The sequence below is a fragment of the Danio aesculapii genome, chromosome 10 (genome assembly GCF_903798145.1).
Source record: "Danio aesculapii chromosome 10, fDanAes4.1, whole genome shotgun sequence".
Taxonomy (NCBI): Eukaryota; Metazoa; Chordata; class Actinopteri; order Cypriniformes; family Danionidae; genus Danio; species Danio aesculapii.
Window position 1 is genome coordinate 15832683 of NC_079444.1, and position 13631 is coordinate 15846313.

The window sequence follows — 13631 nt, forward strand, 5'->3', positions numbered from 1 at the left end:
CTGTGAGTGTAAAATCCTGCTGAAGAGCAGGTCAATCAGAACAAAACACAGACTCTAATAATCCACATGGGATTTAGAGGTCAAAGTTTTAGGCACAATTTGATCCTTTTCTAAACGATCCTTACATTTATCCTATTAGTTTTGCTGTACATTTACATCTTTACAATTTTACTTTGTACCCAGAATTAGAGTTTCTATGCTTTTGTTTAATGATTGAAATCTCTGTATGACAACACCCAGATAGCAGATGTTCATTGTGTTTTTAAAACTGGATCAATAATAATGCAGAATCACATGATCACATGAGTAGCTCAATGAAATCATCCACTGACACAATCAGTGAATCAAAACTACCAAATATGATGCACCGATCATTCTGCTTTTAGTTAGTCTTGCTGTAACACAGAGCTTCAACAAAGACAAAATTAACATGATGAAGGAATAAACAAAGTGACTAAGTAAAGCAAGCACTCTTCATCATAATGGTGACTTCTGAACATGTATTTTTAATAATTATAAATTTTAGTTCTCAATAAATGTAAATGAAGACTTTTGAAATAAAGTCAAACAAGCTAGTAATAAGTGAAGTTGCTGATGAGTTGTTTAATGATTCTCGGGTGAGAGTTTAGAGATTTACTGTGTTTTATTTCAGTTGATTTAATTTACGGCTGTGATTGAAGTCCAAAATAAGATTATAATAGATATTGTTCATCAAATTTGGGCACTTTGCTTAATGGAATATTATTTCAACTATGGCTGTTTAGTTTCACCTTGTGCACAATTTTGATTAATTGAATGCAATTTTCTAGTAAAGTCAGTGAAGTTGCAAGATGAATGAAAAGAAAATCATTCATTATGTATCATGTATTAATTTGAAAGCAACTGAAGTCAGTTGTAGTTTTGTGCTTCTTCAGTGAAGCTGCGGTCACACCAGAGTTTGTGTGTGCGAAATTCTGTCGTACGGCGCTGCGAAAAGGGGCGGGATTAAACAAGATGATCAGACATTAAAAAAGCGAGCGATTGCTCCATGTTTTAAATTTCTGCCCAGAGAAGTCCTGTTTTGATCCTCGATGGGTCTCACGCAGTCAAATGATTCGATTTCACAGATCAGAGTTCACCAAGCTTGAACTCTGCACGCATGACCCTGCGTTTCCAGTCTGATGCATTCGCGTGCGTATGAATGGAAGTCTATGGGAGGAAAAGCCCAGTGTGACCGCAGCTTCATTCTGCTTGTTAACAGCAGGTGTTCATCATCAATTATCAATAATACTCAATTAATTAGTCAATGATATCGTTAACTTAATCTCTGTGTCTGTGTTCAGGAATTTTTTTATTGTTGAAAAAACATTTGAGGGTGCAAACCTGATCAAAACTCAACGTTGAATTTTCAACTCTTTAACAGTTGATTCAATGATAATTCAGTGACGTTCTGCTATCTGGACACTGTCATCATTTATTTGAATAAGACATTATTCAGGATGAACAAGCTTAATGTAAACAAATAAACTATTACAAAGAGCAGTTACAAAAACTCAACAGTTCTTATTCCATAAAAATAGAACACTGACAGATGACTACATGTAGGTAGTGTTGTCGCCTCACAGCAAGAAGGTCGCTGGTTCGAACCTCGGCTGGGTCAGTTGGCATTTCTGTGTGGAGTTTGCATGTTCTCCCTGTGTTCGCGTGGGTTTCCTTCGGGTGCTTTGGTATCCCCCACAGTCCAAAGACATGTAGTACAGGTGAATTGGGAAGGCTAAATTGTCCGTAGTTTATGTGTGTGAATGAGAGTTTATGGGTGTTTCCCAGAGATGGGTTGCAGCTGGAAGGCCATCCGCTGCATAAAACATATGCTGGATAAATTGACCCCAGATTAATAAAGGGACTAAGCCGAAAAGAAAATGAATGAATGAATGATGACTACATAATTTTCTACTAGTTATTTTGCAAGATACTGGTATTTGGATTAAAGCATACACTTAAAAAGTACATTTTGCTGCTTGTTCAAACTATTTATTGAGCTGATTCAACATAATTCTTGAGGATTTTTAGAACAAATTAATTGTTTTAGTTTCAATATACTTAAATTTGTAAAAACAATTAAGTATTTTTTATATTTTATTTTACATTTATAAGTTATTTAACAAAACAGTGCAATACCAATAAAGAGAAGAAAAAAATGTACAGAATAAATAGACAATAGTCAGTTGGCATTTCTGTGTGGAGTTTGCATGTTGGTGTGGGTGTGGGTTTCCTCCGGGTGCTCCGGTTTCCCCCACAAGTCCAAAGACATGTGGTATAGATGAACTGAGTAAGCTAAATTGTCCGTAGTGTATGTGTGCGAATGAGTGTGTATGGATGTTTCCCAGTGATGGGTTGCAGCTGGAAGGGCATCCGCTGCATAAAACATATGCTGGATAAGTTGGCGGTTCATTTTGCTGTGGCGACCCCAGATTGATAAGGATTAATTAAAAAGGGACTAAGCTGAAAAAAAATGAATGAATGAATGAATGAATAAACAAGAGATGACAATACTCATTTTCACATTTTCACATTTCTTTTCACAAAACTCACATTTTCACTAAGCCAGTGACATGAATATATAGAGCAATTACCAACCTACGTCACACTTGACATCACACGGGTGCCCAGTTGCAAAAAAAAACAGGCTGCAATAGTAAACATGTCGGGTTGTGCGGTAGGATGCCAAATTCGAAAAACTTTAAAATAGAAAACTTTACCATACACCACACTGCTTTAATGCTGTATGCAGACGGCTTTGGCTAAAAGCCAGCTGAATGAAGTGACGACCTAATTAGAAATGCTGGACTCTGCAGTTCTCATTTTATATCAGGTAAGTTCACGCTATGCTGAATCATACACATTACTCGTTTTTGATTGCAGAAATTATTTCAGCAAAAACAGTTACATATAGTTAATTAAACTGTGGTCACTGAAACGTAAAAGTGTAAGTTATTACGGTAAAGTTGGTTTTATATTCACACATTCATTCAGTGACAACTTGTGACACCCTTCCTATATTGTTTACCACGGCACTTTGAATGTTCGCTCTAAAAATTACCTGGAAGTGTGTCTTGAAAAACAGCATTAAGACTTTTTATTTGACTGTGAAAAATGTTGTACTTTGATAGTCATTGGCTGCTAATATGATTTCGCTATTTAGAGTTTGCAAATAATACTTTTATGAAATTATATTAAGGACAAAGTCCAAATGTGCGAATATAAAACCAACTTTACCTTTATGTGTAAGTTCACATACCCTGCCGTACAGGTGCAGTTCTCTGTCAGAATGCAGTTGTTTTGCTTGTTGATGTTTAATTACCCAGGCCTTGTACAATTCCATCTTCTTTCCTTGTCTTTGAGTAGGCAAAATCTCAGTTTTTAGCATTACAAAGTTTTGAATCTGGTAATCATGGAACATTATTTCTTGCACATGACCACACAGAACAACATTGTTGGCATCCAAAGATTTGTAGGCCTTTAAAGAGCCCATATTATACAATAGGGTCATATTTAGGTTGTAAGGGTCTTCAACAACAGTCTAATATGCATGCAAGGTCAAAAAACACTTTCATGGTCTTATAATCTGCATTTAGTTTTACCTAATTATCCCAGCGACTCCCATATGAATCGTTCAGCGATTCATTTGTTCCCAAACCCCTCCTCAGCGCGAAGCTAATCTGCACTGATTGGACCCATGACAGCCTGCTGCGATTGGTCGACACGGACAAGGCTTCAGCACGAGACAGAGTGAAATGGCCAGCTGCTAATCAACAATATAAAAGTAGTCACAGTGCACACACGCTTTATAGTGGATTTTGGCTCCCATTGGGTGAATGTAAATACAGACGATGGACTAGAAAATACTGACGACTAACTATTTTATTGAGCAAAAAGTCCAAGAACTGGTGAGGAGATCTCCTAGCCCATCACAGTCTACCTGCTCTTTTCTCACACACACACACACACACACAGGGCCGGCGCGTCCATAGAGGAGACCCAGGGCGTCAGAATAGAGAGGGCGCAGCGGCGTCGGCGACACCTCCCTCACCACCCGCGCCCTCAGTTATATCCGCGAATACACCCCCCCCCCCCCCCCCCCCCCCCGGTCTTCAATTTCAACCGCGACACCCCCCCCGGTCCTCACTTTACTAACGGGTCCCTTTCGTTTTTTACTATCGGTCTGAGGGCGTGCCTAGAGCGTTACCCTCCTCAGAGGAGACACACACACACTACCCTCCTCCCCGAGGACACGACACACACGCCTAGAGGGCCAGTTCAGCTTGCTGGGTGCAATTTAGACACCTCACCTCGAACCTGAGCTGAAATATTTTGAAACTTGACCGTTGCATGCGTGTAGGAAAAGCTGACGATCCGTAAACAAAGCGGCACGCGTCGCGTTTTCAACGTGGCTTTACATGCAATATAAGAATGGAATGAAAGGTGTCTATTAAATTAGAATATCCAAAAATAGCTAAATTGTAGTCAGGTTGGATATTGGTTCCATATATCTTCCGGACTTCCGGTTCCGGGACGAGAACGCTGTGTGCGTCTGTGCTGCTGCTTCGTACCTGGACTGTCTGTATGTCTCTGTTGCACGTCTCTTCGCCATTCAGTTTGGCTGTCTGGATTATTTCATTTGTCTAGATTATTTCATTTTTCACTACTGCTGTTTTTGAATCGGTCTGCTACTATCAAACTTTTTGTCTGTGAGTTTTCACCAGGCCGCTGTGAGTCCAACGCATTGCTGGCGTCTTTACCATGCTCTATAACGCTGTGTGCGTCTGTGCTGCTGCTTCGTACCTGGACTGTATTTTTCTGCTGCACGTCTCTCCGCCATTCAGTTTGGCTGTTTGGATTATTCCATTTGTCACTGCTGTTGTTTTTGAACCAAACTGGACTGTTACTATCGAACTTTGCTGTTTGTGAGTTTGCTGCCGGGCTGCTGCGAGCCCTCTGCCTTGGCGTCTTCACCACGTTTGGCTCTTCTGATGGGTGAGTCACCACTCTCTCAGTTGGTTGTGCTGCTCGTTTACTGCTTGCTATTTGGAGTGTTATCCTCCATCTAGTCTGCTGTTTTGGTGTCGTGGCATCTTTAGGTCTGGCTAGCGTAGTTTTCGCCTGTGTTGGGCTCTCACTTGTTCTAATATGCCTTTGGCAAAAGTTTTTCCTTTTTTCCTTCTTTCTTTTTCCATTTTTTGCCTCTTTTTGCACCTCATTTCCGTGATGGATACTGGTTATTTGCCATCGCAGTTAAAGGCCTTGAACCGACATCCGCGTCTTGACTCTATGACGTGTGAATACTGCCGGAGTTTAGGGATTCTCCGGCGTCCACAGTATTTACACCACTCATGGTGCTGGTTCAGGAATACTATTTTCTCTCAGCCTGAAGCCCTTCCATGCATCCGGACTAATCATAAACCGTTCACATCCAGACAACTGCCTGCCAACCATACTATTCATCATCGTTCACTAATTTACTCGTAACCAGCATCATACTGTTAATCTGAATTATGTACATCGTCACTTCGAGCTTCTGAACTGTCGGTCAATATCGGATAAAGCCTCTTATCTTAATAAAATTATCATTGACAATAAGCTTGACATTTTCCTTCTCACTGAAACCTGGCAAGCTCCGGCTGATTTTCTCCAGTTAAATCTTTTTGCACCTGGAGGTTATAAGTATCTCGCCCGTCCCAGACTGCATAGCAAAGGGGGTGGTCTTGCCTTCATTTATCTGGACAATATCTGACTAAAACAACTAGACTTTCATAACACCAGTTCATTTGAATATATGGTTATCAAAGCTGACTGTCTCACAATTATCCTGCTCTACTGTCCTCCAAAAGCCCTGTCCAGTTTTTCTTCTAAACTTAGTGAATTGTTAACCCTGGCTTGCTCGTTGTCATCCCCTATCCTCCTGCTCAGCGACTTTAGTATGCATGTTGATACTGTTTGCTCTAGCACCACCCAGTTACTGTCTGTTTTTGAATGTTTTAATTTGAATCAGCATGTCTGCTTTTCTACCAATACCCGCGGTCATACCCTTGATCTAATTATGTACATCAAAGGGGAAAATCACTTCCATTTCTGCTTCTGAAACCAGTGTAGCAGTTGATTCTGTTCCCTTCTTGAATTCAAATTCCCCCTCTACGAAGCGTATCCGCTAACACATCTGGACGTACGGAAATCGAAAAGGGACAAAAGTGTTGGCAATGCTTTTATGTCTTGCAATATAAAAGTAGCGTAATAAAATCAATCTTATACTCCCATTACGTATTTTCTGTGGTTCTTGTTTGCATATATATATATATATATATATATATATATATATATATATATATATTTATGTGTGTGTGTGTGTGTGTGTGTGTGTGCTGTACGTAAACTGTAATAAAACTATATTTTTCAGGTGTGAAACTATATTTTTCAAAGTGCTGCTTTTATTTGTTTATAGACCTCAAAAGTGCTTGGGAAGGCAATGAAAGCCGTGTACTGCTTTCTAAAGTGGACAATATTTGTGGAAAGTAGAAAATATTTCACGGCTCAGACCTAGTATGGAGTTGGAGAGTGAGGTAAAGATACATTTTTTTTATGTCACGTCAATCTTTTATGTAATGTTATATTAATTAAAATTAGTGAGGCAGTACAATGAGAAGTCAAAACGTAAAGCCTTTACTTTTAACACCTTCACAATGACTGAGCTGTGGAAAGTAAACCTCAGCAATTCAAGTTCTGTTGTATATTTTGTGTGCTTTTGTTAATAAATTTTTTTTTGTTCTGACCATGTGTAAAATTAATAACAAAATGTGTCTTGCATGCTTTGTTTAGCAAGTTGTGTTTTTAACTAATTGTGTTTTCATTTATATTTAGGTGAACCCAGCAAAATATGACGTGTTGTTGGGTATTGTGAATGAATGTCACCACTGTGCTTGTGATTTGAAAACGGACTCTTCTTGAAACTTTCCCTATTCTCAAGTTTTTTTTTTTTTTTTTTTTTTTTTTTTGTTAAATCTAGGCTATATACCCATCCCAAAGGAAAGCTCTTCTTCTTGACTCCCTTGGAGAGACTGAGGTGAAGAAGTGTTTGGAAACAGCAAGGTATTTTAATTCAGCACAATCTGATATTGGAAGTTGACTGACAGTCAGAAAAAAAACAACAGCCTGTTTGCAGAGCAATGATGAAGAAACTTCCCATTGGGTATGTGAAACACTGCCTCACCCACATCAAAAAGACGGTACGTCGTGTAGTGTGTTTGCTTTGAAAGTTATGCGTCATTGGCCATATGAAATATAAAAAAATTTTTAATGTCCTGTTTGCAGAATATATTCTTGAAGAAAAGGAAATTGACTTCTGCAATGCACCACAAGCAGTGAAACAACTGTGATCGACTTGAGATCGCATCAACACTCCTTGACCAATCTGGTATGTTTTTGTTTGTTTATAACTTGAAGATTTTGAATGCGTTTATGCATTTTCAGTACTGATTTAAAAAGTTCACAAAAGAAAATTAAACATGGTTTATTTCATTTTATCTCATAGATGACCTAAGTGACCTGTGTCACTTTTGTGGGGAGGCAGAGACATTTAATGAATCTGAGAATGTTCTCTGGGTAACAATATTTGTCTTTTAAAGGGCACCTATGGTGAAAAATCTACTTTTCAAGCTGTTTGGACAGACATATGTGCAGGTAAAGTGTATAGACCGTCATATTGGGGTGATATAAACACACCCAGTCCTTTTTTTTCAATTTAACAACATAAAAACAGTGGACCAATTAAAACGGTTTTCAGACCGACCACAACTTGATGTAGAAGTGCGGTCCCCCCGCCCACCGAATTGATTGACAGCTGAGCGTATTAACATGTCCCGGTTGTCACGTGTATAATCATATCAACAAGAGAGGACGAGCGCAAAGCAACCAGGAATAAAAGGTCTGTTCAGTTCGCTAGGATCATCAATCATCATCAAATGTGATCAAGAAGAGTGAGTTTTACAAGTTTAAAATGTTTTAAAACAGTGCATGTGTGTAATGAATTACAGCGATTCACTTCAGATTCGCTTCATCAGCACAGCAGCGTGTCAGAACAATTATAAAGGAAGACGCTTCAATCCCGCTTTGTGGACGTTAAATCAGGTTTATTTTGTACATTTAACATAACAGATATTCATACAGCAGTGGAGATTAACCTTTATCCTGTCACATTTGCATGCAAAAAAATGTGCAAAGCTAAAGCTAAACGAGCGCATTGTCTGTGTCTCTGCGTGTCGTGTCCGCACTGTGTCTGTGTATCTGTGTGTGTGCATGTCGTGTCCGCGCTGTGTCTCTGTGTGTGTGTATCTGTGTGTGTGCGTGTCGTGTCCACGCTGTGTCTGTGTGTGCGTGAACTTTGTAACGACATTGGGTGTGACTCATCGTAGCAACTCTACAACAAATACTAATTGGTAAAGTTCTTACTGTAGTATTTCCCACAAACGCTACGTGAGATCTTCTTCCTTTATGTCTGTCTGTTGTCTGAATCTGCCGAGGGAGGAGATTAAGGCACGCAGAAAGGCACGTAGAAACGGTGGGCGGGGAGGACTAGCTTTAAAGGAGCAGTACACCAAAACCGCCATCTGGTGCAAAAATGTATAAATTAGAATTTAATAAAAGGTATAATAAAAAAATCTGATGGGTGTTTTGAGCTAAAACTTTACAGAGATATTCTGGAGACAAAAAAGAGCCCATATTGTAACATGTAGTGTGTAACACAGCTCTAAGTGAAGTGAAATATCCAGCTAAGGCTTAAATCTGTAAGTGTACAGTGTTTAAAACTATTAATTAATCTATAAAAGAGTCGACTCATAGTGCTTCAAACGAGTTGTCTTGATAACGAGTCATTAGGTGTTTCATGATGACGCGACTACAAAACACAAGTAGTTGCACGTGCAAACCCGGGAGATTTGAAACCTGCGGCCCCACCCACTAACAGAAAAAAAGCCCCCCACACACACACACACACACAGACACCGGTCGAATGAAGTCACGCTGTGCAGATGGATATTATTTACAGCATTATAGCCCAGCCTTGACCAGTTCAAGTGTGTAGTGAACTAGCAATAACAGATCATGAGGTAGTGTGACCGCTAGAGGGGGTCCTTAGCTTATAAGAAGCCTTCCGCTGAGAGTTCGAGAGAGCAGGGTGTTGTTGTCCTAGCCGGATCCACCTCAGGTATTTTGTGTGCAGCATCTGTCAAATAAACAGCTTCTAATAACATCCATCGGCCTCCATATTCTACTGCCTCATAGAATATTACATAATTGGCGACGAGGATTTAAGGAGTGGCGTGTCAGAGGACATAATTGAGTGATTGCTGAGAAAGGCTGGAGTAAACAGATCGCTCGACATCACTGGCAGAGTATATCGGCGATTATCAAGACAAAATGACTTCACTGGTGGGGACGGTAAGTACTTTTGATAATGCATCGCAGTTATGGGATGAATATATCGAAATGCTCGAATATTTTTTCCAAGCCAATGGAATTGACAATGCTGAGAAAAAGAAAGCGGTGCTGTTAAGTGGTGTTGGGGCATCGACATATAGTTTATTAAGAAGTTTGATCTGCCCTGAAAAGCCAGGAGACAAAACCTATGAGGAGCTGGTGACGGTGCTAAAGACTCATTACAATCCTAAGCCAAGTGAGATAGTGCAAAGATTTAAGTTTAACTCTCGTACACGGAAAGATGGTGAGACTGTTGCTGATTTTGTGGCAGAACTGAAAAAGTTAGCACAGCACTGTGAGTATGGGGCTACACTTCCACAAATGCTGCGAGACAGACTCGTCTGTGGAGTGAACGACGACCAAATGCAGAGAAGGCTGCTATCGGAAATGGAGTTAACTTTTGAAAAGGCACTGACAATCTGCCAGGCAATGGAGTCTGCAAACAAGAATGTAAGAGATTTGCAAGGATTGTTAATGGAGGACACAGCACAAACCATGAAGTCATTTAAAGGACCGGCAGCAGTGCATAGAGTGTACACACTTGAGAAGAAGGGTCGACAAAAAGACACGGTGTGTTACAGATGCAAAGGACAACATGCACCAGAGGAATGCAAGTTTTTGAATGTGCTCTGCCATGAATGTGGAAAGCGGGGACACATAAAACGCGCATGCAGGGCAAAACAAGCTGCTGGGGGGTGGGGGGGGGGCAAAACATTCCATTCAAAGGACAAAACGGAGAGAGAAAAGAGAAAGGTAGGAGGACTTATCTCGTTAGAGAGGAGGAAAGTAATGAGAGGGAGGACACCAGTGATATTAACACAATATACAGTGTATTCCAAGTCCAGCCAAAAGTGGGCCCTATAACACAGAAAGTGAGTGTAAATGGCATGGAAGTGGACTTTGAAGTCGACACGGGTTGTGGAGTGACAATTATCAGCAGAGGGCAATATTCTAAGTTGTGGAAAAAAACAGACATGCCAGAATGGAGACCCTGCAGTATGAAACTAAAGACCTATACAGGGGAAAGGATGGAAGTGCTGGGTCAAGCTACAGTAACGGTGGAAATCCAAAATGTAAAAAAAGAAATGACAATGGAGAGGGGCCTAACTTGTTGGGACGAAGCTGGCTGAAAGACTTTGGGCTGTTGCTACAGCTGGTAAATCAAGTAACAGCAGTGCCGACATGGAAGATAGCAGATGTGTTAGATAGACACGCAGAGTTGTTTAAAGAAGAGCTGGGGCAGCTCAAAGGCACCACAGCTAAAATTTATGTCAACCCCGAGGCCCAACCACGATTCTTTAAGCCCAGACGTATTCCTTTTGCAGTCAAGCCCTTGGTGGAGGCTGAGCTCCAGAGACTGGTTGAGGAGAAAATTATTGAACCAGTGCAGTTTGCGGAGTGGGCAGCTCCTATAGTGCCGGTGAGGAAACCAGATGGCTCTATTCGAATTTGTGGAGATTATAAACTCACAGTAAATAGAGCATCCAGTGTGGAACAATATCCCATTCCAAAAGTGGAAGATTTGTTCACTCAGTTAGCTGGAGGTCAGAAATTTTCCAAACTGGACATGAGCCATGCGTATCAGCAAATTATGCTGGATGAAAGTGCAAAGAAATATGTCACTGTTAACACACACAAGGGACTGTATACATACTGTAGACTACCTTTTGGGGTGGCATCAAGTCCAGCCACTAAAATCGAGTGGATTGAGACTAAAAATGAGCAAATGTGAGTTCCTGGGAGAGGAAGTGGTATTCCTGGGCCATGGCATCAGTGCTGCAGGCGTGCAGCCAGTCGCAGAAAAGGTGCAAGCGATACAGGAAGCCCCCATTCCACAGACAGTGAGTGAACTGAAGGCTTATCTAGGCTTGTTAAACTATTATCATAAGTTTCTGCCCAGTCTGTCCACCGTGTTGGCACCCTTGCACAGGTTGTTGAAGAAGGAAACAAAGTGGACATGGGGCTCTGAGCAGGAAGAATCTTTTGAGAAGTCAAAAGAGCTTCTCCAGTCATCTGCTTTACTAGTGCACTACGATCCTACCAAACCTCTTATCTTGGCGTGTGATGCTTTGCCATATGGGGTAGGGGCTGTTTTGTCTCACAGGATGGAAGACGGGACTGACAGACCAATAGGATTTGTATCACGGACCTTAAATGCAGCAGAAAGGAATTACTCGCAATTGGATAAGGAGGGTTTGGCCGTCCTGTTCGGGGTAAAGAAATTCCACACATATGTGTATGGCAGACCCTTTACCATTGTGACTGATCACAAGCCCCTGATAGCACTGTTTAATGAGCTCAGAGAAATGCCACAGATGGCTTCTCCACGTATTCAAAGATGGGCTGTGACTTTAGGGGGGTATGAGTACACTATTGTGTATCGAGCAGGGCGTGAGCATCAAAATGCTGATGGGCTGAGCCGGTTGCCACTGTTGGAAAAAGGAGTGGAAACCCCAGCAGAGGAGGAGAGAGTGCTACTGTTGGACGAGAATGATGTTTCATTGGTTAAAGCAGAGCAGGTGGAAAAATGGACTGTTAAAGATCCTGTGTTGGCTCGAGTAAGGGAGTACGTGCTTAGAGGATGGCCCAAGACAGTGGAGGATCCAGCTTTTGGAGTATACCTTAAAAAACAGGATGAACTGAGTGTCCAGGGAGGATGTGTATTGTGGGGTGCCCGCGTAGTAATTCCACCCCAAGGCCGGGCAGCCATACTCCGACAGTTACACAGTGGCCATCCAGGCATAACCAGAATGAAAGGGTTGGCACGGAGCTATGTATGGTGGCCCCAGATGGATGCTGCTGTGGAAGGTCTGGTAAAAGCATGTACCAGATGTCAGGAGAGCAGGAACACCCCTCCTTGTGCACCCTTACACCCTTGGGAAATTCCACAGCTGCCATGGAAAAGGATCCATATTGATTATGCTGGGCCGTGGCAAGGAAAAATGTTCCTGATTCTGGTGGATGCGTACTCTAAATGGATAGAGGCGTTTCCTTTGAATAATTCTACATCTGCTGTTACCATCCAGTGCCTGAGACAAAGTTTTAGCCAGCATGGGTTACCGGAAATAGTGGTGTCGGACAATGGCAGTTGTTTCACGAGTAAGGAATTTCAGGAATTCATGAGTCGTAATGGCATCAAGCACATAACCACGGCACCATACCATGCAGCTTCTAATGGTTTGGCTGAACGAGCTGTGCAAACGTTCAAGAGTCTGATGAAAAAGAGCACAGGAGATTCCATTGAGGCCAGGCTAGCTAGAGTGTTGTTCAGTTATCGAATTACACCACAGTCGACTACGGGAAAATCACCTGCAGAGCTGTTGTGTGGACGCAAACTGAGGTCTACCCTGGATCTTGTTCATCCTGACTTTAAAAGTCAAGTGCAAAACAAGCAATTGAAGCAGAAGTGGTATCATGATCTGCATGCAAAAGAGAGACATGTGAGTGTTGGTGAAAATGTGTATACCAAGAACTTCAGTTTAGGACCTACCTGGATTCCAGGAACAGTGCAGAAAAGGACAGGACCCTTGTCGTATACCATCGCACTTGGTAATGGCCAGGTAGTGCGTCGGCACATTGATCAGGTGAGGACCAGACAGGTGGCATCTCCGGCTGAAACAGCTGTGGGGTTGGATACTTCCTTGCAAGAGTTGGAGGAGTGGCCATTGCCTGAATCAGTAGACCCTGTACCATCAGGGAACAGTGTTGGACAGCAGGCAAGTGGAATGACACCCGAGGTTATGGTGTCAGGGACTGTGAAGGCAGAGGAGCAGCCGGAACTCAGAAGGTCTGCGAGGACAAAGAAGTTGCCCAGTTACTTAAAAGACTATGCTTAGAGTAGTGGTGAGTTCCCCAGCCACAGGTCAAGAATGCGTCCTGGAACTCACTGGGATGGAGGCAGTCTACCCGAAGTCCCTAGCTATAGACTGTGTAAAAATTAAAAAAAAATCATAATGTTGTTAGTATATTTGATTAAGTTGTTAAGGGACTATTGTTATCAGGGGGAAGGGGATGTAGTGAACTAGCAATAACAGATCATGAGGTAGTGTGACCGCTAGAGGGGGTCCTTATCTTATAAGAAGCCTTCCGCTGAGAGTTCGAGAGAGCAGGGTGTTGTTGTCCTAGCC

The 13631-nt window shown here is 41.7% G+C and overlaps 1 protein-coding gene across 1 annotated transcript; it reads left to right on the forward strand.

Moving 5' to 3' along the window:
* The first annotated feature begins 10478 nt into the window (after window positions 1-10478).
* Window positions 10479-13340, forward strand: LOC130236725 (uncharacterized protein K02A2.6-like). The gene is given in 3 exon segments (XM_056467478.1): window positions 10479-10590; window positions 10593-11193; window positions 11195-13340. Coding segments are annotated over 3 exon segments (2859 nt in total).
* The last annotated feature ends 291 nt before the right edge of the window (window positions 13341-13631 follow it).